Source organism: Heterodontus francisci, chromosome 13 (genome assembly GCF_036365525.1).
Source record: "Heterodontus francisci isolate sHetFra1 chromosome 13, sHetFra1.hap1, whole genome shotgun sequence".
Taxonomy (NCBI): domain Eukaryota; kingdom Metazoa; phylum Chordata; class Chondrichthyes; order Heterodontiformes; family Heterodontidae; genus Heterodontus; species Heterodontus francisci.
In genome coordinates, this window is record NC_090383.1 from 120245223 (window position 1) to 120270519 (window position 25297).

General features: G+C 46.7%; 1 protein-coding gene across 3 annotated transcripts in view; it reads right to left on the reverse strand.

Moving 5' to 3' along the window:
• The window catches only part of LOC137376658 (uncharacterized), a 144850-nt gene that overhangs the window by 9132 nt on the left and 110421 nt on the right, over positions 1-25297 (reverse strand). For all 3 annotated transcript variants that reach the window (XM_068045629.1, XM_068045628.1, XM_068045627.1), the window contains 3 exons: positions 21349-21693; positions 4310-4444; positions 4064-4137 (listed from right to left, as the gene is read on the reverse strand). In XM_068045629.1, coding sequence (XP_067901730.1) covers positions 4064-4137; positions 4310-4444; positions 21349-21693 — 554 coding nt within the window. The remainder of the gene's footprint in view (positions 1-4063; positions 4138-4309; positions 4445-21348; positions 21694-25297) is intronic.

Below are 25297 nucleotides of genomic sequence, written 5' to 3' on the forward strand. Positions count from 1 at the left end.
GATGGGGGATTTTAGCTGCAAGGTTGGGTTGGAGAAGCTGGGATTGTTCTTCCTGGAGCAAAGGAGATTGAGGGGAGATTTGATCGAGGTGTGTAAGATCATGACAAGTTTAAACAAAGTAGACAAAGGAAAGCTGTTCCCGTTACCTAATGGTACAGGAACTGGGGGACACAGATTGTAGGGTTTTGGGCAAGATATGTGGGGGTGGGGGGGGCAGGGAGGTGTGATGATGTGAGGAAGAACCTTTTTACACAGTGAGTGGTAATGACCTGGATCTTGCTGCCCATGGAGGTTGGTGGAAGCGGAGACAATGAATGATTTCAGTAGGAAACTGGAAGGGCACATGAAGGAAATAAACCTGTCGGGCTATGGGAATAGAGCAGCGGAATGGGACTGATTGGATTGCTCCACAGAGAGCCGGCATGGACTCGATGGACCAAATGGCCTGTTTGTGCCATAATGTTTCTATGACGTTGTGAGACATGGAGTAGGGAGGGTGTTGACAATGAGTATAACCAGATACTATAATTCAGATACTATTAGAGTGTTTTCAGCAAAGTTGTGAAGATAAGTTTTAAAGTTTTCTGAAATGATTTTAAACAAGCACTCACATAAAAGTCAACTAAATGTGGAGTCAGAAACATAGGCATGGAATATGGAAAATGGGACTGCAGGTTACCTGGCTGAAACATCCATTACTGCCAGAACAAAGCCTTTAAGATATCTGCACTCTTCCCAATTCTGGCCTGTTAAGCAGCCCAATTTTAGTCACTCCACCATTGGTGACAGTGCCTTCGGTTGCTGAGGCCCCAAGCTCTGGAATTTCCTCCCTAAACCTCTCCTTTCATCTCCTTCTCTCTCCTCCTGTAAGACACTCCTTAAAACCTTTCTCTTTGACTGAGGTTTTGGACATCGGCCCTAATATCTCCTTATGTAGCTCAGCATCAAATTTTGCTGATAAAGCTCTTGTGAAGCGTCTGGGGTTGTTTTACTATATTAAAGGTGCTATATAAATGCAAGTAATTGTTGTTGTTATGCAGATAATTGATGCAGTCGGGCCCCACAAATCCCACTTCTCCCAAAGAGAGGCCCCTCTCTCCTTCAGCCTGCTCCCAAATCTGTCTAGCTCAGCATTGAATACATTCAATAACCCAGCCTCTCAGACACAACTGCAATTCTGCTGAAAGACAGCGTTGCCAGGCCATTCGTGCCACCAGGGCACTGAAAAGACAGCAGGATTTATCCAGTACATTAACTATCAAACACAGGTAGAAGTGTGTGGAAACAGAGCAGGGTGAATAAATGGTGAGGGAAACAAAATGGATATTGAGTGAAGGGAGGATAATGAATGTTATGGATAGATGATATAATGAATGACAGTGGAAGAGGCAGAAAGAGAATGGGGGGAAGTTAGAGAGAGGAGGACAATGAATAGAAGCTGGAAATTGAGGAGGGAAATGGACAGCAGTGTGGGGGTGGGAGAGTGGATGGTGGTGGGAAGGACAGTAGCAGGAATGGACGGCAGTGGGGGGGAAGGATGGCAGAACGTGTGACAATGAAGGAGGCGAGAGTGGCTGGCATTGAAAGAAGGGATGGAGCGTATGGCAGTAGAAAGGGGATGTCAGAGAAGATTAAAAGGAATCCCAAAGATTAGGATCCATTCGGATGATAAATTTCTTCCAATGGTGGGATAATGGGAAGGAGGTGCATGATAGGTCAGAGTAAGGAGAATGCAGTGTTGAGGTGGATGTTTATAGAACTGGAGGAGATTGTAGGGTTGGGAAAGGCCACAGAGGATTTAAAGAGGAGCTAAGTAAATTGGGACTGTATTCTCTGGGGTTTAGAAGAATGAGAGGTGATCTCATTGAAACATATAAGATTCTAAAGGAGCTGGATAGGGTAGACACAGAGATTATTTCTGCTGGTTGGGGGATCTAAAACATTGGGGCACAGTCTCAGGATAAGGGGTCAATCATTCAGGACTGAGATGAGGAGAAATTACTTCACTCAAAGAGTTGTGAATCTTTGTAATTCTCTACCCCAGAGGGTTGTGGATGCTCCATCACTGAATACATTTAAGGCTGGGATAGATAGATTTTGGTCTCACAGGGAATCAAGGGGTATGGCGAGGGGGTGGGAAAGTGGAATTGAATCCTAAGATCAGCCATGAATGTACTGAATGGTGCAGCAGGCTCAATGGGCCATATGGTCTACTCCTGCTTCTATTTCTTGTGTTCTTGTGATAATTTAACATTTAATGCTGTGGTGACGGGAAATCAACAGATTTTCGGATGAAAGTTATGATAAGCTAGCATCCAATAAGGCATCATTCAAATAATTCAAACTTGGAGTTTGTGCCCCCATCTCATTATCCTTTGCTTGTGTAATAAGTGTGTTGAGTTCAGGAACAGATGCTCTGAAGTAAATGTTCCTATGTTCTTTCCTAAATTATGCAGTACAAAGACATAAGAAAATGAACATAAGAATTAAGAGCAGGAGTAGGCCATTAAGCCCCTCAAACCTGCTCCACCATTCAATAAGATCAAGGTTGATCTGATTGTGGCTTTAACTCCACTTTCCTGCCTGCCCCCCATAACCTTTGACTCCCTTGTTGATCAAAAATCTGTCTAACTCAACCTTGAATGTATTCAATGACCGAGCCTCCACTGCTCTCTGGGGAAGAGAATTCCAAAGATTAACGACCCTCTGAGAGATGAAATTCCTCCTTATCTCCACTTTAAATGGATGACTCTTTACTTTGAAACTATGCCCCCTAGTTCCAGATTCCCCACAGGGAAACATCCTCTCCGCATCTATCATATCAAGCCTGCTCAGAATGTTATATATTTTAATAAGATCACATCTCAATCTTCTAAACTCCAATGAGTACAGCTGCAGCCACCAGACACCAAGGAGTGACGTTCGAAACAGGCTCAAGGTAGGTCAGGGCGGGAAGGGTCTCCCGGGGTGGGGGTCACGGGGGTAGTAGGGGAGGTGGAGTGTCAGCAGCAAAGCTAAGGGTATTCCCCAGAGGTCTCCCCTTCCCAATGCCGGGTCCACTAAGTGCCTTTGAACGAGGAGCCCGCCCGCAGCTGGGAAGCAACCCAAGTGTTTTTTTGTGCCATGTTTCCTGTGCGGAAACAGGGCCACCTACGGCACGGGTAATTCCAGCTGCAGTGGGAAAAGCCCTTTATTGGGGTTAATTACCCAGTTAAGGTTCTCAGTTGGTGGCAGGGCAGGAAGGTTATTCACATACCTTCCCACTCCAGACTAAATTTCCGTGGAGGCGGGATGGGGCGGGACTGACTTCTTAGGGCTCCTTTGACAACCCCTTTCAAACCCACGACCTCTACCAACGAGAAGGAAAAGGGCAACAAATGTATGGGAACACCACCACCTGCAAGTTCCCGTCCAAGTCACACACCATCCTGACTTGGAAGTATATCGCTGTTCCTTCACAGTTGCTGGGTCAAAATCCTGGAACTCCCTTCCTAACAGCACTGTGGGTGTACCTACCCCACATGGACTGCAGCAGTTCAAGAAGGCAGCTCACCACCACCTTCTCAAGGGCAATTAGGGATGGGCAATAAATAATGCTGGCCTAGCCAGCGACACCCACATTCCATGAATGAATAAAGAAACCCTCACCCAGCCACTATCCCACCCGATTTTATGCTTTACTCTCCTCCAAACTCACCAAGCAGGACAACATAAAATTCCACCCTTTGTGTCTTCCTCACAAATTGCTTTTCTACCTATCTTTGTATTGGCAGCAAATTTGGCTACAATACACTCGGTCCCTTCATCCAAGTCATTAATATAGATTGTAAATTGTTGAGGCCCCAGCACTGATCCTTGTGGCACTCCATGAGTTACAGTTTGACATTTACCTTAGCTGGAAATATTCAGATGGTCCACAGAGCCACTCGGGAAAATAAGGGCTAGCAAATTAACTTGGAAAAGTGATGCCAAAAGAAGCCGCAAATACACCAATAAATCTGTCTCATCAAACAGATCCTCCTTATTACAGAAAACAACAACCTCAAAAACTAACTGAACTCACCTCTGTGTCTCTTATAGAAGAAATATTTTCATAATCTGCAGTTGTGTTCTGATTATCAGCTGCTCCCAATGATGCTGTGAAATAAATTATAAAATCTCAGCAACATGGACTATAATAATAATCATATTTTGCTGCTGATAATATCATTTTATATATCACCAGGTACTTTAACAATTAGTTCTGAACTTTTATATTTTAGCAGTTATACAAAACAATCAAGACAAACTATTATTTAGTCACACATACGGGATTCTTTTTTTCCAAAAAGTGTGTATCTGGTGATTAAAATTCCTCCAATAACAGCAGTAACTGCCAGCAGAGCCCCCAGAATGATCCAGACAAGGGTCGTCTTCCCAACTTGATCCGTTTGTGTTTCAGAAACTGTGAAAGAAAAATCACATGTTTAAGGTCAAAGACAAGCGAAAGACATCAGATTCCCTTCCATCAGTAAAATCAGAAATGGTACCAATGGGAAATTAAAATCAGGGTGAAATTCAAATTGAGCAGGGCACCCGACATGCTGGAAACTTGGGCGACAATGTTAGATTAAACATAGAGCAGTCTGATTTATCGATAATGAGGGCTGTCTATTGCATAGTATTACTGACGATCTGCTCTGCTATCTAGCTGCCTTGGCAAAAGAATGCAGAACTGTTGGACAATGCAGAAAATCTCCTCTGATGGAGGGTAAGTGATTAGCAGAGGGTCTAGCGGATTCTCTTCTTTATCCTCCGCTGTTCACACTAACCTGACATAACTCACAGTGGTGCAGTGGTTAGCACCGCAGCCTCACAGCTTCAGCGACCCGGGTTCAATTCTGGGTACTGCCTGTGTGGAGTTTGCAAGTTCCCTCTGTGTCTGCGCGGGTTTTCTCCGGGTGCTCCGGTTTCCGCCCACAAGCCAAAAGACTTGCAGGTTGGTAGGTAAATTGGCCATTATAAATTGCCCCTAGTGTAGGTAGGTGGTAGGGAAATATAGGGTCAGGTGGGGATGTGGTAGGAATATGGGATTAGTGTAGGATTAGTATAAATGGGTGGTTGATGGTCGGCACAGACTCGGTGGGCCGAAGGGCCTGTTTCAGTGCTGTATCTCTAAAACTAAAAAAAACTCAGAGAATTCTTTTTATACAGTGATATAATGTTTGTTGATACCACTAATCATGTGATTTGAACTTGTGATGTTGCACCATGTGACTGATATCACCAATATACATGGCCGGGCGATCTGTATAAACAAGACAAACAATATGGAAAAAAAAAGATGTAGAGCAGTTGAGGAGAGGCAGTTAAATGGTAACAGAGGTGAACATAAAGTTCTATATATTGGAACACGAAATGTCAAACATGCTAGTTAGCAAGATGGAGATGATGACTTCAATGGAAGGAAGCTAGGGCGGAGTGTATAATGGATGGTTGATTTGATACCGTCTGTTTTGCACACCCAGCAATGTTCATTTTCATCCGTTATCCCTAATATTTAGATAGAATGTCTGAGGCTTTGATCTGTGCTCCAAGCCAGGAGCAGAATCTCATTGGTCTCCAGATTACATACAGTGCTACGCACCCAAATCTTCAAAATTACATCGATTTTGAGGCTTCAGTCTCTCAATTATGAAGACAGACTGGCAGAGTTTAACTTCTTTCCATTAACAAAAGATTACAGGGGGAAATGAATTCAGGAGTGAAATTATAAAATCAGTAAGAGTAAAGAATGGAGAATGAATTTATGTAACAAACTCTAAGCAAAATTAACTCATTCAAAATGTTTTAATAAATATGAGGCGGAAAGTGAGACTAGAGTTTATTGCTACTGTATATGCTAAGACAATTGGCAATGTTGTTTCTGGTCGGAAGTCTATCAGGGTTGAATAGTGCAGATGTGAGATACTTTTCAATTTTCCCGCTGACCTTTGCAATGAGGAGATGAAGTGTACTTTACCTGACCTGTCCTGAATTCACCCGGATTTGCAACGTCACACCAGTTTAAGGGCCCGCATTGGGCCGGATTTGAAGAGGCTGCGGCAAGTTCAAAAAATGGCGGCCCAACAGCACGGACCACACCCCAAAGAGCCACAGGCGATCTTAAGCGCGACAGCTCATTTAAATAGCCGGGTCAGCCCATTCCCCCACCAATCTTGTGCGGGGGGGGCAATGGTGTCAGCTGCCTGCGTGCGGGCGCTGGTGCCATTTTTAAAGGGCAGCCAGTCTTGCCGGCACATTTAAATTTTTAAAGTCCTACCCCTAAAATTGAATGAATAAATGCCCCTTTCCCACCCCCCCCCCCCAATAACAATTACAATAACTATTTGCCCTACACCTGCCCACCCTCCAAAACACTTACCTTTTACATCTGACCTTCCCCCCCAAAACTACACAATGTTTAAGGTCGCACCTTCCCCTACAGCCATTAAGCATATTTGACCCGTTTCCCCCCCCAGTGATAAACTAAGCTCCTCCCCCCTCCTCACCAGTGTGGCACTGCATTTCCCCAGACAGGGATCTGAAGGCAAGGGGGTGCCGGCTGCTGTGCCAAAAATCGTGGCGGGCCCTCAAGATCGCAGGTAACTCTGTAAATTTAAAAATGTTATTCATTTGAATATTTAAATTGTGGTCCCATTGCCCAGCAGTGTGGGGGGCTGCCATGGAGCTTTGTCCCTGCTGGGTGGATTGGCACGGGCCCTCCTGGTGTCAGGGTCCGTGTGGGGCCACATCTGGAGTCATCTTCAGGTCCCCCCGCACACCGTGCCATGGAACCTGATGCCTGGGGGAGGACAAGATCCAGCCCCATGGTCTTCCCTTCTGCATGGATGCAGTGTTTTGTTCACAGGCCCCACTCGGATTATCCATCAGAGTAGGTCTGGTCACAAGCCTTATTCTGGGTATTCATCTCAATAGATATCTTCCTGGTGTTTGGAAAGGAAAAGGAAAAGGGAGGAACCATTTTAAATGTCCCAGGGAATGATCATTGAAATTTACAGTGACTTACACAGAATCGACAGCACAGAAACAGGCCATTTGGCCCAACCAGCCCATGCCAGAATTATGCTCCCCTGAGCATCCTCCAATCCTTTCTCATCTAACTCTATCATCGTAACCTTCTATTCCCTTCTCCCTCTGATGCTTATTTAGCCTCCCCTTAAATGTATTTATACTATTTGCCTCAACTTGTGGTAATGAGATCCACATTCTCAACATTTTCTGGGTAAAGAAGTTTCTTCTGAATTCCTTATTGGATTTCTTGGTGACTATCTTATATTTATGGCCTCTAGTTACGCTCTTCTCCACAACTGGAAACACTCTCTTTGGGTGTATTTTCCTGGCCCATTGGAAATGGGCTGGGAGGCGGGAGGACTGGGGAATGGTATTGGGAGGGAAGCCCGATGTCTTCCCGTTGCCTTGGCACATTGCCAGTGCCATGACTCTAAGAGGCGTGGCCACTCACCAGGCCAACTGCACAATTAAGGGCCACCTCCCACCCCCGTAGGCATTTTGCCCGTGTCGAGATAGCTCGCTGCCACGTGGGAAGACTTGGGTAAATCCTAGCGACCTTCCGGTGTGTTCCCGGGGGAGGGTGGGAGTTCTTGATGGGTGCTCAATCGCTCACGGAGGGCACCCCCCCCAGCAGCAGCACCCCCCCCCCCCCCTTTGCAAAATGCCACTCCAGGTTCCCGTCGCACGCTGGAGCGGGGTTGCCTCCTGCTTTCGGCCCCGGTGACGGGACTTCAATGTCCACTAAAAATGTTAGCCCTTGTGTCTACTCTATGAAAACCTTTCATAATTTTGAAATCCTCTCTTCGGTAAACGCTCGGTCATTTTTTACGAGAAAAGCGATTCAGACCGATGAACCTTTCCTGTTACGGAGAACCTCGCAATTCTGGTATCATCCTTGTAAATCACTTTTGTGCCCTCTCCAGTTCATTCATATCTTTTTTATAATATGGTGACCAGAACTGTACACAGTACTCCAAGTGTGGTTGAAACAGGTTCAAAACAACTTTAGCATAACTGCTGTGCTGTTCAATTCTATAGCTCGAGAAATAAACCCCATTGCTTGGTTTGCTTTTGTTCTGAATCCAAAGTTCATCATGTTTTGGCAATGATCTTAAATTTATGCCCTCTAGTTACTGATTAACCAATCAGTAAAAATAGTTTGTCTCAATTTACTTCATCAAAATCTTCTAGAATTTCGAACACTTCTATCAGATCTCCTCTTCAGGTGAGGTGTTAAACTGAGGCCCTTCTTCCCTCTCAGGTGGATGTGAAAGATATCAGGGCCCTATTTCGAAGAGCAGGGGAGTTCTCCCGAGTGTCCTGGCCAACATTTATCCCTCAACCAACATCACGACAACAAACTAACTGGTCATTCTCACATTGCTGTTTGTGGGGGCTTGCTGTGCGCAAATTGGCTGCTGCATTTTCTATATTACAACAGTGACTACACTTCAAAAGAACTTTATTGGCTATAAAGCACATTGAGACGTAAAAGGTGCTATATAAATGCAGGCCTTTCTTTCTTTTAACCTTCTTTATAATGAAAAGAGCCTCATTTTCTTCAGTAAAAGCAAAATACTGCAGATGCTGGAAATCTGAAATAAAAACGAGAAATGCTGGAACCACTCAGCAGGTCTGGCAGCATCTGTGAAAAGAGAAGCAGAGTTAACGTTTCGGAAGAAGGGTCACTGACCCGAAACATTAACTCTGCTTCTCTTTTCACAGATGCTGCCAGACCTGCTGAGTGGTTCCAGCATTTCTCGTTTTTATCTCATTTTCTTCAGTGTCATCTCATAGCAAAAGCCATACTTATCCCTCGTATCACTTTACTGAAACTCTTCTTCACCCTTTCCATGGGACACATCGTCCTTCAAATAAGGTGTTCAAAACAGGAAACCATATTGTAATTGTGACCCAAACAATTTAGCAAGATCTCTTTGATTTTTTAATCTACATTTCTATTTGTAAACTGTTAGAAGTTCCTTGTTAAAGAACTTTATCAACTTTTCCCACTGTGAAAGATTTGTGTTTATGAATACTTAGGCCCCTTAGCTCCTTTTGGGATTTTACCGTTTAGTACCTATTTCTTCTCCTTATTCTTCCTCCTAAAATGTGTCCTCTTGCATTTTTGCTCATTAAATTTCACTCTGTAAATAAATGTAAGACTGAGTAAAGATTGGCTCCAGTATCATCCTTCACCAACTAGCTTTCTGGAATACAACAGTGGCCTCTACTATTTCCTCTGACTTTTCTTGCAATGCAGCCAGTTCCTCCTCCACCTCCCGTTCCCCTTTATTTATATACTGTTACTGCTTTATCTATCGTTACCTTAACTATTTGCTCCTTTTGTATCTGTTCATTCCCTCTTTCACACTCTTACACATAAAAAATAATAAGGATTAGGAATGCTGAATGAAGTTCAGGTGGTTATAAAACCATAGGAACGTGTTCTTCTTCTTTCTTTCTTTCTTTTGGGCCTCCTTATCTCGAGAGACAATGGATACGCGCCTGGAGGTGGTCAGTGGTTTGTGAAGCAGCGCCTGGAGTGGCTATAAAGGCCAATTCTGGAGTGACAGGCTCTTCCACAGGTGCTGCAGAGAAATTTGTTTGTTGGGGCTGTTGCACAGTTGGCTCTCCCCTTGCGCCTCTGTCTTTTTTCCTGCCAACTACTAAGTCTCTTCGACTCGCCACAATTTAGCCCTGTCTTTATGGCTGCCCGCCAGCTCTGGCGAATGCTGGCAACTGACTCCCACGACTTGTGATCAATGTCACACGATTTCATGTCACGTTTGCAGACGTCTTTATAACGGAGACATGGACGGCCGGTGGGTCTGATACCAGTGGCGAGCTCGCTGTACAATGTGTCTTTGGGGATCCTGCCATCTTCCATGCGGCTCACATGGCCAAGCCATCTCAAGCGCCGCTGACTCAGTAGTGTGTATAAGCTGGGGGTGTTGGCCGCTTCAAGGACTTCTGTGTTGGAGATATAGTCCTGCCACCTGATGCCAAGTATTCTCCGAAGGCAGCGAAGATGGAATGAATTGAGACGTCGCTCTTGGCTGGCATACGTTGTCCAGGCCTCGCTGCCGTAGAGCAAGGTACTGAGGACACAGGCCTGATACACTCGGACTTTTGTGTTCCGTGTCAGTGCGCCATTTTCCCACACTCTCTTGGCCAGTCTGGACATAGCAGTGGAAGCCTTACCCATGCGCTTGTTGATTTCTGCATCTAGAGACAGGTTACTGGTGATAGTTGAGCCTAGGTAGGTGAACTCTTGAACCACTTCCAGAGCGTGGTCGCCAATATTGATGGATGGAGCATTTCTGACATCCTGCCCCATGATGTTCGTTTTCTTGAGGCTGATGGTTAGGCCAAATTCATTGCAGGCAGACGCAAACCTGTCGATGAGACTCTGCAGGCATTCTTCAGTGTGAGATGTTAAAGCAGCATCGTCAGCAAAGAGGAGTTCTCTGATGAGGACTTTCCGTACTTTGGACTTCGCTCTTAGACGGGCAAGGTTGAACAACCTGCCCCCTGATCTTGTGTGGAGGAAAATTCCTTCTTCAGAGGATTTGAACGCATGTGAAAGCAGCAGGGAGAAGAAAATCCCAAAAAGTGTGGGTGCGAGAACACAGCCCTGTTTCACACCACTCAGGATAGGAAAGGGCTCTGATGAGGAGCCACCATGTTGAATTGTGCCTTTCATATTGTCATGGAATGAGGTGATGATACTTAGTAGCTTTGGTGGACATCCGATCTTTTCTAGTAGTCTGAAGAGACCACGTCTGCTGACGAGGTCAAAGGCTTTGGTGAGATCAATGAAAGCAATGTAGAGGGGCATCTGTTGTTCACGGCATTTCTCCTGTATCTGACGAAGGGAGAACAGCATGTCAATAGTCGATCTCTCTGCACGAAAGCCACACTGTGCCTCAGGGTAGACGCGCTCGGCCAGCTTCTGGAGCCTGTTCAGAGCGACTCGAGCAAAGACTTTCCCCACTATGCTGAGCAGGGAGATTCCACGGTAGTTGTTGCAGTCACCGCGGTCACCTTTGTTTTTATAGAGGGTGATGATGTTGGCATCGCGCATGTCCTGGGGTACTGCTCCCTCGTCCCAGCACAGGCATAGCAGTTCATGTAGTGCTGAGAGTATAGCAGGCTTGGCACTCTTGATTATTTCAGGGGTAATGCTGTCCTTCCCAGGGGCTTTTCCGCTAGCTAGGGAATCAATGGCATCACTGAGTTCCGATTTGGTTGGCTGTATGTCCAGCTCATCCATGACTGGTAGAGGCTGGGCTGCATTGAGGGCAGTCTCAGTGACAGCATTCTCCCTGGAGTACAGTTCGAGGTAGTGCTCAACCCAGCGGTCCATCTGTTTGCGTTGGTCAGTGATTATGTCCCCCGATTTAGATTTGAGGGGGGTGATCTTCTTGATGGTTGGCCCAAGAGCTCTCTTCATGCCATCATACATTCCTCTGATGTTTCCGGTGTCTGAGGCCAGCTGAATATGACTGCATAGGTGTTGCCAGTAGTCGTTTGCGCAACGCCTAGCTGTTCTTTGTGCAGTACTTCTGGCTGCTTTAAGTGCTGCGGATGTTAAATCGCTGGGGGCTTTCTTGTAGTTCAAAAGTGCAATGCGCTTAGCGGCTATGACAGGTTCCAGCTCTTCATTATGAGATTGAAACCAGTCTGCATTTCTCTTCGCACTTTTGCCGTAGGTGGTCAAAGCTGACTCATAGATGGCGTCTCTGATGTGGGCCCACTTGGTCTCAGCATCCCCTGTGGGAGTGTTTTGAAGGGCTGTTACAAGTGAATTTAGAAATTTTTGTAACAGCTGTGGGTGAGAAATTCTGCTCGTGTTGATGCGCGGGTGGCCCTTCTGCTTGGAATGATGCAACTTCTTTGGTCTGAGTCTAACCTTGCTGCACACCAGGGAGTGGTCGGTGTCGCAGTCCGCACTGTGGAAGCTGCGTGTGATTTGAACACTGTTTAAGGCGGCTCGCCTTGTGACAATGAGGTCTAGCTGGTGCCAACGACGTGATCTTGGGTGCCTCCATGAAACCTGGTGACAGGGTTTAGTGTGAAAGAACGAGTTGGTGATGCAGAGGTTATGATAGGTACACAACTCAAGCAGTCTCTGCCCGTTCTCATTCATCCTTCCAATGCCATAGCGCCCAAGGCAGGAGGGCCATGAGTCATGGTCGGCCCCAACCCTGGCATTAAAGTCCCCCAGCAGGAATAGGTGTTCGGTGTTGGGGATGCTGCTAATGATGTTATGGAGTTGTTCATAGAACTGGTCTTTAGCTTCAGGTGCGGAGCAGAGTGTTGGAGCATAGATGCTGAGTAGGTGTACTGGACCAGAGGTGGTGAGCAGTCGGATGGACAGTATGCGTTCCGAGCCATTTGAGGGAGGCTCTATCATGCTGAGCAAGGAGTTTCTGATGGCGAAGCCCACTCCATGCTGTCTTGGTTCTTCAGGATCCCTGCCCTGCCAGAAGAGAGCCACTCGCGGGGAGGCGTGTCTCCTGAAGTGCTGCAATGTCCACATTGAATCTACTGAGCTCGTTGTTAATGATGGCGGTCTGCCGAGAATCGTTGATTTGTGTAAGGTCTTCCGACAGGCCAGGACACATAGTTCTGACGTTCCAGCTTGCAAAGCGAAGGGCTGGTACCTTCTTTCCTTTTTTCATGTTGTTTGGTGCGGTGTATCAGTCCACCTTTCGGGCAATGACCCTGAGCTCCAAGCACCCATTGAAGCAGGCAGACTGTGGCGGGACAGAACCTTATTGACCGGGGGCTGCCCGGTTTGAGGCGGGCGGTAGCTGTCCAGTGAGGTGCAATGACCTCTCCCACCGACAAAGGCAACCCGTGGCGCCCAGTTTCTACGCCAATTTATCTGGACTTATAACCCGTAACTGCTGCCTTCCGTGTTGTTTTAGTCGCTGTGAGGCAACTATGGAGTGACCTCTCCATGGCGCATGCCTGGGCAAATTTATGGAGGTTGAGAGTTGCCCAGTCGTCAAAACCCCCCTCTCGGCCTTTCTGGTGGGGTCCAAAGGAGTGCAGGACACGACGTTTGGCACCAGTATGGCTGCAGGAACTGCCGGAAACATGCCAAAGGTGACACATGACCGCCTACGGGGTTCCGCTCCGGATTTTCTGTTAGGGTTTACTCCCTTAGCCTTGGTCTCTCCCGAGACGCCCACAAGGCAGTGGGGTTGTTGGGGCCCCTACACAGGTGTAGGATGGTGCCGGTGGGAGGAGGGGATGCAAGGGGGAGGGGTAGAGGGAGGGGGTGGGGGGGGGTGCAGGGGAAGGGGGTGCGGGGTGAAGATGGTGCGAGGGGGGGGCGGGCTGGGACGGGGTAAGCTGAGAGGGTGGAGCAGGGAAGGGGACGGGGGTGGGGGGGGGTGAAGGGGGGTAAGGGGGGGGAGGGGGGGTGGAATCTGGTGCAGGTAATAAGCCATTTCCTCAGTGCCCACCATCGACGTCCGGAAAGCTCATCCACGTCCTTCGGGAGGTGAAGCATCATTTGGCAGACTTAGAGGTGATTACATTTGCTAAGGGTTTTTTTTTCTGCAGTGGTTTAAATAAAGGCATGCAGCATTGCCGACAGTGCGCTGCAGATGCTCTCAGAGCCATCTCCCGCGGGCGCTTTGAAGTTGCGGCCGGGGGGGCCGTTCGTGGATGTTTTGGGTGTTCGGGGCACCTTTTCACAGGACTTCTCTCGGGTCCCGCAGCTCCTTCTTCACCTCAATGGACTTACCGCATGCCGTGGCTGCAGACACTCTGGACTGTGAAGACAGCAGGATCGGAGATTGAAGTATCCTAGGAACGTGTACAATTATCATATTTGGTGCTGTTTGATTTTGGTACTCAGACTGACCAGCCAGATTCAGTAAGACATTCTCAGAATGCTGAGCTCAACTCCTAGGGTAGGACAGTGGTGAATCTGCCCCTACAGTAGGACACAGCCTTCTTCCTCTTCTCCGCTCTCCAATCTATCTACATTGTGTTATTGTATATGTATTGCACAGTGACTCATTGGTTTTCTAACTGTCTTAAGTATAGTGTAGTGTGATCTGGTAAAGATACGCAGCCACATTCATCCGAGAAGGCCCAGACGTCTCTACTCCACTTCTCTGCACTGCTGCTCCTCCCATCTGGAGGCCACTTTGTCACTTTGCCACATTTTAAGCTTCAGCGGTGAATCTGTCAAATTTTACAGTCACCAAGTGGTAGCATGGATGTAGAAGAAAGAGAATGTGAATGTTGAATATTCATACTAATTAATAATTTTCTTTGGTCGCTGAATGCTGGTTGATGAGAGTGGAGGAAGACAGCGAGTGATGTTTGCTCTCAGTTACCAGAAAATCCATAGTGAAGATAGAATTCGTGGGGCCTCCACTATGTGGGATATAATGGCCCAGCAATCACTGGACAATCTAACAAATGGGACATGCCATGAGATGCTCCACTCTGGCAAATGTTGGCCCATTAATCATAGTGAACAGTAAGTATCATTCACTGGAAGCTGTTCTGTATTGAAGCTGTGGGAAAGGCTCCTTGCCAGAACACCCTGTCCTTTCATCTCCTCCTCCTCCTCCTCTTCATCCCCACAGCACTCCTCATTGTCCAGTTGCTTATCCCTTTCGCAAAACTGGGCATTGTACAGCTGACAGGAATGATTTTACATGTCTTTGAGGTCCTGTAGAGCTGTAACCCACCCAAGTGTTTCAGGCAATGGAGTCACTATTTCAGCATCCTATTAATGTGCTTCATAGTAACTCAGCTAGTGGCAAGGGCCAGCTATGACGGTGTTTCCTTTCAGTGGGTGTACAGAATTGCTCTGGTTTCTCATGAAGTATCCTTCATTTTCTTGGTTCCTTTTCAGTGTAGACACTGGGCTGCTGCAGAATTAAAGCAACATGGGTGCTTCCAGATAATGAGTGCAGGTTATTACTGTAGTTTGAAACTATTTACATATTAACATAGTGGCCGCTCTGTTCATGTATGATGTGGGGTTGTTATGAGGAACCTAACGGCGGAGTGTATCTGTCTGTGGTTCTCAGGTACTCGAGAAGCTGGACAAGTGGTCAAAGTTCTGAGCTCCTTCCATTCCATTGGGAAATTGATAACAAAAAAGAACTTGCATTTATATAGCAACTTGAACAACCTCAGGATGTCCCAAAGTACATCACAGAAAATTAAGTAGTTTTGAGGTGTAGTCACTGTTGTAATGTAGGGAACTGTGACAATCAGTTTCTGCTCAGCAAGCTCCCACAAACAGCAGTGAGAGAAATGATTAAATTATCTGTTTTCAGTCATGTTGGTTAAAGGATAAATGTTGAACAAGACACTGGAAGAACTTCCCTTCTCTTTTTAGAAAATGTCATGCGATCCTTACTGTCGACTTGAAAGGGTAGATGGGTCCTCAGTTTAATAGCCAGAATTTTACGCCACTCCAGCGAGCCGGATGGTGATCTGGGGATGGCATAAAATTTAACAGGAGGCTGCGTGAGATCTTCCCAACCCCTTCCCAACCCCAGCCCACTTTAGAAGGGCAGGGTGGCAGGCAGAAAACGGGCCACCCACTCCAGGCCAATCAAGGCCCTTAAGCGACTACTTAAAGGCCACTTAAGGGCCTTCGCTCCGCCTCCACGGGTATTTTACCCATGGAGAGTGGGCGTGCTGGAGATGTGAAGGGCCACCCAGTGAGAGCTGCCGGCCTACCCGCCCCCTGTGGGGGTGCCCTGGCAATTGGGAACAGGGAGTCCTATTGAGGGCCGCCTTCACCTCCCAACCCACCCCGGGACCCAAGATGTCACCCTTCCCCCCAAACGACCACCCTTGCCTCGCCGGGGCATGACCGATTGGGCAACCCAAACCCACCTGCAGTTCTGGCTCCATGTCGTAGGCTGGGCTGCAGTCCAGCAGTGGCCACCACTTCCGGTGGCGCTGTTGGGACTAAGAGTTGCCGGCCTGATGATTGATGGTCAGCTCAGTGAGGCGGGTGGAAGTCCTGACACGGGACAATTAAAGCCCGGGGACCCGTAAAATGTGGGACGGATCCCCGGGCTAGGTAGACGTGGGTTCGACATCGACTTTTACTTCCTTCCGCCAGACATAAAATCCAGCTCTATATCTCAACCAATATCTTCTGTAAATCTCTGGAACGGGATTTGAACCTTCAGACAGAGGTGAGAGTGCTGCCACTGAGTCAAAGATAATAAGTGACAACCTCTGACAAACATGACCTTACTCACTTGCTTCATGCAGGAATAAACTGTGATTGTCTTATCGGGCCCCCTTGATTTCCGCTTTGATAGCCTGGAAGGCTTCAGTGGTGTAATAGCTTAATGCTGCAGTGATCTTTACTTTCATGAGGAACTTGATGTTGTGTATAATTCAGGTGCAGCAGATGTACAGTCAGTGTTTTGGAGTGGAGGTGATGAACACACTGTCGGTTATGCCTAGGTAGGAGTGTTGTGCTATATAAGTGTAGTCCTGGGGGTAACAGCGGGTGTGTCGTTAGGAACAGCACAAGCTTTTACAGATAATCGGACCATTGAGGCATTGTGGATTTCTGTAGCAATTTGTCACGTTAAATGGAAATGTAACTCACAAATCACTGTGCAAAAAGACAGCACTGGGGAGCAGAAAATCTCTGCAAAAGATATAACTTTGAGATGCAGCTTAAACAATAACAAAAACTACCTACATTTATTTAGCACCTTTAAAATAATCAAACGTCACAAGACACTTCAGAGGACCATTATAAAACAAAGTATGAAACTGAGTCACGAATGGAGATATTGGGCTGAATTTTATGATTGTGCAGCAAATCGTGGTGGCATGTTTACATATCAATGGTTCGCCCACATGAAGCTGCCGTCACTGAGACCCCCGCAATATTTCACGCAGGGGCTCATTTAAATGTGGGGGTGGAGTGGCCATCCCTGATGACATAGAGGGAGCAGCCGTTCGGTCCCTGGCAATGTGTCCGGCACCACCACACAGGCACCAGTGCCATTTTTAAAGGGCTTCAAGCCCTTCAGTTATATTTACATTTTTAAAGGTACCGCTTTGAAAACAATTTCAAAGAAGTTCAATTTCGCTTTCAATCCCCTCATCCACTCCCCCACTGAGTCTTCTTCTTCTTCGGCCTCCTTGTCTCGAGAGACAATGGGTAAGCGCCTAGAGGTGGTCAGTGGTTTGTGGAGCAGCGCCTGGAGTGGCTATAAAGGCCAATTCTAGAGTGACAGACTCTTCCACAGGTACTGCAGAAGGTATTGTTTGTCGGGGCTGTTACACAGTTGGTTCTCCCCTTGCGCCTCTGTCTTTTTTCCTGACAACTACTAAGTCTCTTCGACTCGCCACACTTTAGCCCCGTCTTTATGGCTGTCCGCCAACTCTGGCGAACGCTGGCAACTGACTCCCACGACTTGTGATCAATGTCACAGGACTTCATGTCGCGTTTGCAGACATCTTTAAAGCGGAGACATGGACGGCCGGTGGGTCTGATACCAGTGGCGAGCTCGCTGTACAATGTGTCTTTGGGGAACCTGCCATCTTCTATGCGGCTCACATGGCCAAGCCATCTCAAGCGCCGCAGACTCAGTAGTGTGTATAAGCTGGGGATGTATGCAATAAATAAATTGACCTATCCCCCCCAGAAAAAGACTTTTTGAAATTCCGAACCTTCCCCTCCGAACTTCAGCATTTTTGACCCTCAACCCCTTCTCACCATCCCCACAACCAATAGAAATATTTTTCCTTGCTCCCCGCACTCATGTCCTGAAAACTTCACTCCTCACCCCTCCCCACCAGTGTTACACCTCAGATTAGAGTCCTGCTTTAGGTCAGGAAAAAGAACTCGACCTGAACCTGACCGAACCACAGCAGACCCGAGCCCGACCCGGCCCGAGTCCCTCCGATTTTGCCCCAAGCCCCACCCGACCCAAACCCTCCCCCACCATCCACCGACTCAACCCGACCATCCCTTTACTGACCTTCTGACTGGCAAGCTCCACAAAGCTGCAGCGCATGCGTGATGACGTCACAGTGACATCACTCGCTCACTGCGCAGACTCAGTTTCGTCCGGGACTCCCAGCAATAGGTAAGTTTTTTAAATTTCAGTGCTTACCGGCAGAGCACCTACCGTGTGTGACCGGTCTGACCTGACCCAGCTCGACCTGGATTTGGCCCAACCTGACCCGACCGAGAAAGCCAGTCCCAGAAGATGGGCCAGACCCAACCCATGTAATCAGGTCCCGTCGGGTCCGGGTCGGTTAGCAGGCCTCTACCATGGATCTCGCACTAGAGATCTGACGGTGCAGGAAATATGGCCGCCGGCCAGATTAGAATTAGAATTAGAACATTACAGCGCGGTACAGGCCCTTCGGCCCTCGATGTTGCACCGACCTGTGAAACCATCTGACCTACACTATTCCATTTTCATCCATATGTCTATCCAATGACCACTTAAATGCCCTGAAAGTTGGCGAGTCTACTACTGTTGCAGGCAGGGCGTTCCACGCCCCTACTACTCTCTGTGTAAAGAAACTACCTCTAACATCTGTCCTATATCTATCACCCCTCAACTTAAAGCTATGTCCCCTCGTGTTTGCCATCACCATCCGAGGAAAATGAGTCTCACTATCCACCCTATCTAACCCTCTGATTATCTTGTATGTCTCTATTAAGTCACCTCTCCTCCTCCTTCTCTCCAATGAAAACAACCTCAAGTCCCTCAGCCTTTCCTCGCAAGACCTTCCCTCCATACCAGGCAACATCCCAGTAAATCTCCTCTGCACCCTTTCTATAGCTTCCACATCCTTCCTATAATGCGGTGACCAGAACTGCACGCAATACTCCAGGTGCGGCCGCACCAGAGCTCTGTACAGCTGCAGCATCACCTTGTGTCTCCGAAACTCGATCCCCCTACTAATAAAAGCTAACACACCATATGCCTTCTTAACAGCCCTATTAACCTGGGTAGCAACCTTCAGTGATTTATGCACCTGGACACCAAGATCTCTCTGTTCATCTACACTAGCAAGAATCTTCCCATTAGCCCAGTACTCTGCATTCCTGTTACTCCTTCCAAAGTGAATCACCTCACACTTTTCCGCATTAAACTCCATTTGTCATCTCTCAGCCCAGCTCTGCAGCCTATCTATGTCCCTCTGTACCCTGCAACATCCTTCGGCACTATCCACAACTCCACCGACCTTCGTGTCATCTGCAAATTTACTAACCCACCCTTCTACACCCTCTTCCAGGTCATTTATAAAAATGACAAACAGCAGTGGCCCCAAAACAGATCCTTGCGGTACACCACTAGTAACTAAACTCCAGGATGAACATTTGCCATCAACCACCACCCTCTGTCTTCTTTCAGCTAGCCAATTTCTGATCCAAAGCTCTAAATCACCTTCAACCCCATACTTCCGTATTTTCTGCAATAGCCTACCGTGGGGAACCTTATCAAACACCTTACTGAAATCCATATACACCACATCCACGGCTTTACCCTCATCCACCTGTTTGGTCACCTTCTCGAAAAACTCAATAAGGTTTGTGAGGCACGACCTACCCTTCACAAAACCGTGCTGACTATCTCTAATGAACTTATTCTTTTCAAGATGATTATAAATCCTGTCTCTTATAACCTTTTCCAACATTTTACCCACAACCGAAGTAAGGCTCACAGGTCTATAATTACCAGGGCTGTCTCTACTCCCCTTCTTGAACAAGGGGACAACATTTGCTATCCTCCAGTCTTCCGGCACTATTCCGGTCGACAATGACGACATAAAGATCAAGGACAAAGGCTCTGCAATCTCCTTCCTAGCTTCCCAGAGAATCCTAGGATAAATCCCATCTGGCCCAGGGGACTTATCTATTTTCACACTTTCCAAAATTGATAACACCTCCTCCTTGTGAACCTCAATCCCATCTAGCCTAGTAGCCTGAATCTCGGTATTCTCCTCGACAACATTTTCTTTCTCTATTGTAAATACTGACGCAAAATATTCATTTAACACTTCCCCTACCTCCTCTGATTCCACACACAACTTCCCACTACTATCCTTGATTGGCCCTAATCTAACTCTAGTCATTCTTTTATTCCTGATATACCTATAGAAAGCCTTAGGGTTTTCCCTGATCCTATCCGCCAATGACTTCTCGTGTCATCTCCTTGCTCTTCTTAGCTCTCCCTTTAGATCCTTCCTGGCTAGCTTGTAACTCTCAAGCGCCCTAACTGAGCCTTCACGTCTCATCCTAACATAAGCCTTCTTCTTCCTCTTGACAAGCGCTTCAACTTCTTTAGTAAACCACGGCTCCCTCGCTCGACAACTTCCTCCCTGCCTGACAGGTACATACTTATCAAGGACACGCAGTAGCTGCTCCTTGAATAAGCTCCACATTTCGATTGTGCCCATCCCTGCAGTTTCCTTCCCCATCCTACGCATCCTAAATCTTGCCTAATCGCATCATAATTTCCTTTCACCCAGCTATAATTTTTGTCCTGCGGTATATACCTGTCCCTGCCCATCGCTATCGGTGTGGGATGGCCGTTGGGACAAGCTTTTGCATGCATTTAAAATTATTTTAATATTTAAATGAAGGATATGCCGCTGAGAGGCAATGGGCCACACTGAGGCCTCTGGTAATATGGGCGGGACCTTCTCGCCGTCAAGGCCCGTGGCGGGCCTCTCCCACAAGTATTTTACAGGCACCGCCCCCCCACCACAATCCCAGCCTCGAGGAGCTGGTAAATTTAAGCCCATTTGATATGACTGAAAGCTTGGTCAAAGAGGTAGGTTTTAGGGAGTGTCTTAAAGGAGGAAAGTGATGTGGTGAGGCAGAGAGATGTAGGGAGGGAGTTCCAGAGCTTGGCACCGAGGCAACTGAATGCACGGCCACCAATGGTGGAGCGATTAAAATTAGGAATGCTCAAGAGCCCAGAATTAGTGGAGCAGAGATATCTTGGAGAGTTGTGGAGCTGGAAGAGATTACAGAGATAGGGAGGGGCAAGACATGGAGGGATTTGAAAACAAGGAAAAGAATAAAAACAGTAAAATTAACATGACATTGACAAGTCTAATCAGAAATATTATATATAAGTTGCATGCTGAACAATGAGAATGAATGGTAATTAAGATTATTTATAAACAGTTTTCATTTACCACAGCAATTTGTGATATTTATTCGAATCTGTACTTCAATAAATTCATGTGCAAGAGGTTATTCCCTTTTATTTGGGCTAATATAATGTAGCTTGTACTTACTGGTTACATTCAGCTGGGTTCCATTCCCACTGATATCTCCCCACACTTTACAGTAATAGACGGCAGTGTCATTGGGCTGCACGTTTGTGATTGTCAGAATGAAGCTGTTATTGGAGGTGTCTCTGGAAGACTGGAAACGGTCAGTGAAACCTGGGCTCCGTCGTGTGCTGTTCATTATATCATGTGTTAAAATCCACTCCATATCTTGTCCTGGGAGCTCCCGGTACCAGTGAACATCAGTGTCTCTCACTGCGGTGTTCGACATGGTGCACTGTAACCGCGCTGTGTGATCCTTTGTGACACGTTGCAGGATCGGAGACTGGATAAGAACTGGGACATCTGCACCTTTAAGCAAAAAAGAAATCAATAAATTAAAAACCACTGTAAAGGTTGCAGAATATCCCTGGTATTTAAAGAGACAGACCAGGCAGTATCAGTTAGGTTGAACAGATTGTAAGACTGAACCAGGGGAGTTATTCTATTTTTGATTCAGATCCAAATGGTGACAAGACTGTTTTGTGATCCCTGCCTTTTATCTGAATGAGTTCACCAACAGAAGAGCAAGCCCTTGATTCTAATCAATCCTCAATGATGATTGGAGAGTGACGATTGAGCTGCCCCAATAGCTCAATAAATCATTGCAAGTTCCAGATCCCACCAATCTGGTACAGGGATTCAAAATGTATACACAGGACTGCAAAGCATGTGGAACAATTTGTAGCAAGAGTTAGCACATTCTAGAGAGGACGGGAAGGATTGGGAAAGAAAAGTATCACAGAAAATTCCAGGAGATGAAATTCATTGGACATCTGTTGCTTCATTCACAGTGTGATTAGTGAGCTGTGACTGATTGCTTTGAAATCGAGGTAGACTTTTCCACATGACCCCTGTGCTGTGTTGGAGAGAGAACACACTGCTACCAGGAGAGGAGAAAGTGACTGTGCTGGAACACCAGCAGAGAGGCAACTGAAAAGAGAGACAGGAGAGACCCAAAGATTTAAGGGTTTCAATCTTTAGGCCTTGTATTGAGCAAATGCTTAACCAAGATAGGTTTTTGAAACCGGAGGAGAGGGCGAGGTGTCTATCATTGGGCCTTCACCCCTCCAAAAAGTGGCATAAACAGGCCCTTTGCCACTCCCAATTACAACCAACATCTTTCCGATTTCTGATGGTAAAACAGAGGAAAATCCAGCTCTTCAATTCTTCTGTTTCTTTTCAGGAAATGCTTCACTGGACTCTATCCATCCATTTCATCTCCTGAGTAGTAGGTGCGCTCCCTGACATTTAAAGTTATTGATAAAGTAGTGGAGAGGGTTGATGAAGATAGTGCAGTTGATATTGTGTATTAGGACAAGCAAACACCTGTTAAAACTTTATAACACACTGGTTAGTTCCCAGCTGGAGTATTGTGACCAATTCTCGGCACCGTGCTCAGGAAGAATATCAAGGCCTTGGAGAGAATGCTGAACAGATTTACTAGGATGGTACCGGGGATGCTGACCTTCTGTTACATGCAGAGACTGGAGAAGCTGAGGTTGTTCTCCTGAGAATAGGGACAGTTAAGGGAAGACATAACAGTGGTGTTCAAAATCACGAGGGTTTTTGATAGAATAAGGAGAAATTGTTTCCACTTTCAGGAATAAGAACAGTAAATGCTGGAAATATTCAGCAGGTCTGGCAGCATCTGTCGAGAGAGATGCAGAGTTAACGTTTCAGTTTGATGACCCTTCATCAGAACTGGCAGGAGGGTCAGTAACCAGTGGTTGCAGATTAAAGTTAATTGACAAAAGAAGCAGGAGAGGCCGATGAGAATTTTTTGGCACAGCGTGTTGTGATGATCTGGAATGCACTTCCTGAAAGGTTATGAAGCAGATTCAATAGTAATATTGAAAAGGAAATTGAATATATATTTGAAAAGGAGAATATTGCAGTGTTTCGGGGAGTTGGACTAATTGAACAGCTCTTTCAAAGAGCTGCCACTGGTACAGGTACAATGGGCTTTTAATGGTCTCCTTCTGTGCATTCTGATTCCGTCATGGAAACTTGTGAAAGGAGACTGGGGAGGGGAGATCGGGATGGAAGGAAGAGCAGCTACAGGCCACATATTGGCAGATGTTCCTTTAATACTTGCAATTTGAGTGAAAATTGAAAACATGGAAAACATTCAGTTTGTGGGATTCCAGCAGCGGTAACACTGGGCCTGGTACTGGGGCAGATTTAATTCACTGCACTAACTCACCGCATCCTGCAGAGACTACAACCCCCTCACATCACACACCGGCCTGCTCTCTGTGCAAGACTACGTTGATCCATTCTGGATTACACCATGGCACCTTGCAGGTTATAAAGCTGCCAGTTTGGTGGCTGTCTCGGCTGTTACTCTGACTGATTTGTCCAGCCTGACATCCTGGATTCGTTATTCCGAGTACAGAGTTGTGAATAGAAACATAGAAACTAGGAGCAGGAGTAGGCCATTCGGCCCTTCGAGCCTGCTCCGCCATTCATTATGATCATGGCTGATCATCCAACTCAGTAGCCTGTTCCAGCTTTCACCCCATATCCTTTGATCCTTTTCACCTCAAGAGCTATATCTAACTCCTTCTTGAAAACATACAATGTTTTGGCCTCAACTGCTTTCTGTGGTAGCGAATTCCACAGGCTCACCACTCTCTGGGTGAAGAAATTTCTCATCATCTCTGTCCTGAAAAGTTTACGCCGTATCCTTAGACAATGACCCCTGGTTCTGGACTCCCCCACCATCGGGAACATCCTTCTTGCATCTGCCCTGTCAAGTCCCATTAGAATTTTATAGGTTTCTATGAGATCCCCCCTCACTCTGCTGAACTCCATTGAATATAATCCTAACCGACTCAATCTCTCCTCATACGTCAGTCCCGCCATCCCAGGAATCAGTCTGGTAAACCTTCGCTGCACTCTCTCTATAGCAAGAACATCCTTCCTCAGATAAGGAGACCAAAACTGCACACAATATTCCAGGTGTGGCCTCACCAAGGCCCTGTATAATTGCAGCAAGACATCGGCACAGTGGCGCAGTGGTTAGCACCGCAGCCTCACAGCTCCAGGGACCCGGGTTCGATTCCGGGTACTGTCTGTGTGGAGTTTGCAAGTTCTCCCTGTGTCTGCGTGGGTTTTCTCCGGGTGCTCCGGTTTCCTCCCACAAGCCAAAAGACTTGCAGGTTGATAGGTAAATTGGCCATTATAAATTGTCACTAGTATAGGTAGGTGGTAGGGAAATATAGGGACAGGTGGGGATGTTTGTTAGGAATATGGGATTAGTGTAGGATTAGTATAAATGGGTGGTTGATGTTCGGCACAGACTCGGTGGGCTGAAGGGCCTGTTTCAGTGCTGTATCTCTAATCTAATCTAATCCCTGCTCCTGTACACAAATCCTCTCGCTATGAAAGCCAACATACCATTTGCCTTTTTTACTGCCTGTTGCACCTGCATGCTTACCTTCAGTGACTGGTGTATGAGAATACCCAGGTCTCGCTGCATATTCCCCTCTCTCAGTTTATAGCCATTCAGATAATAATCTGCCTTCCTGTTTTTGCTACCAAAATGGATAACCTCACATTTATCCACATTATACTGCATCTGCCATGCATTTGCCCACTCACTCAACTTGTCCAAATCACCCTGAAGCCTCTCTGCATTCTCCTCACAACTCACCCTCCCACCCAGTTTTGTGTCATCTGCAAATTGGGAGAGGTTTACGGATGCTGCAGATTGTCGCCCTGCTGCTGAACTTGTTGGGGAAGGTAGTAATACACTGTAAAAATATTATCATGTGCAAAAGCAAAATACTGCAGATGCTGGAAATCCGAAATAAAAAACGAAAATTCTGTAAATATTCAGCAGGTTTAGCAGCATCTGTGGAGAGAGAAACAGAGTTAACATTTCATTTGATGACCTTTCAGATGAAACGTT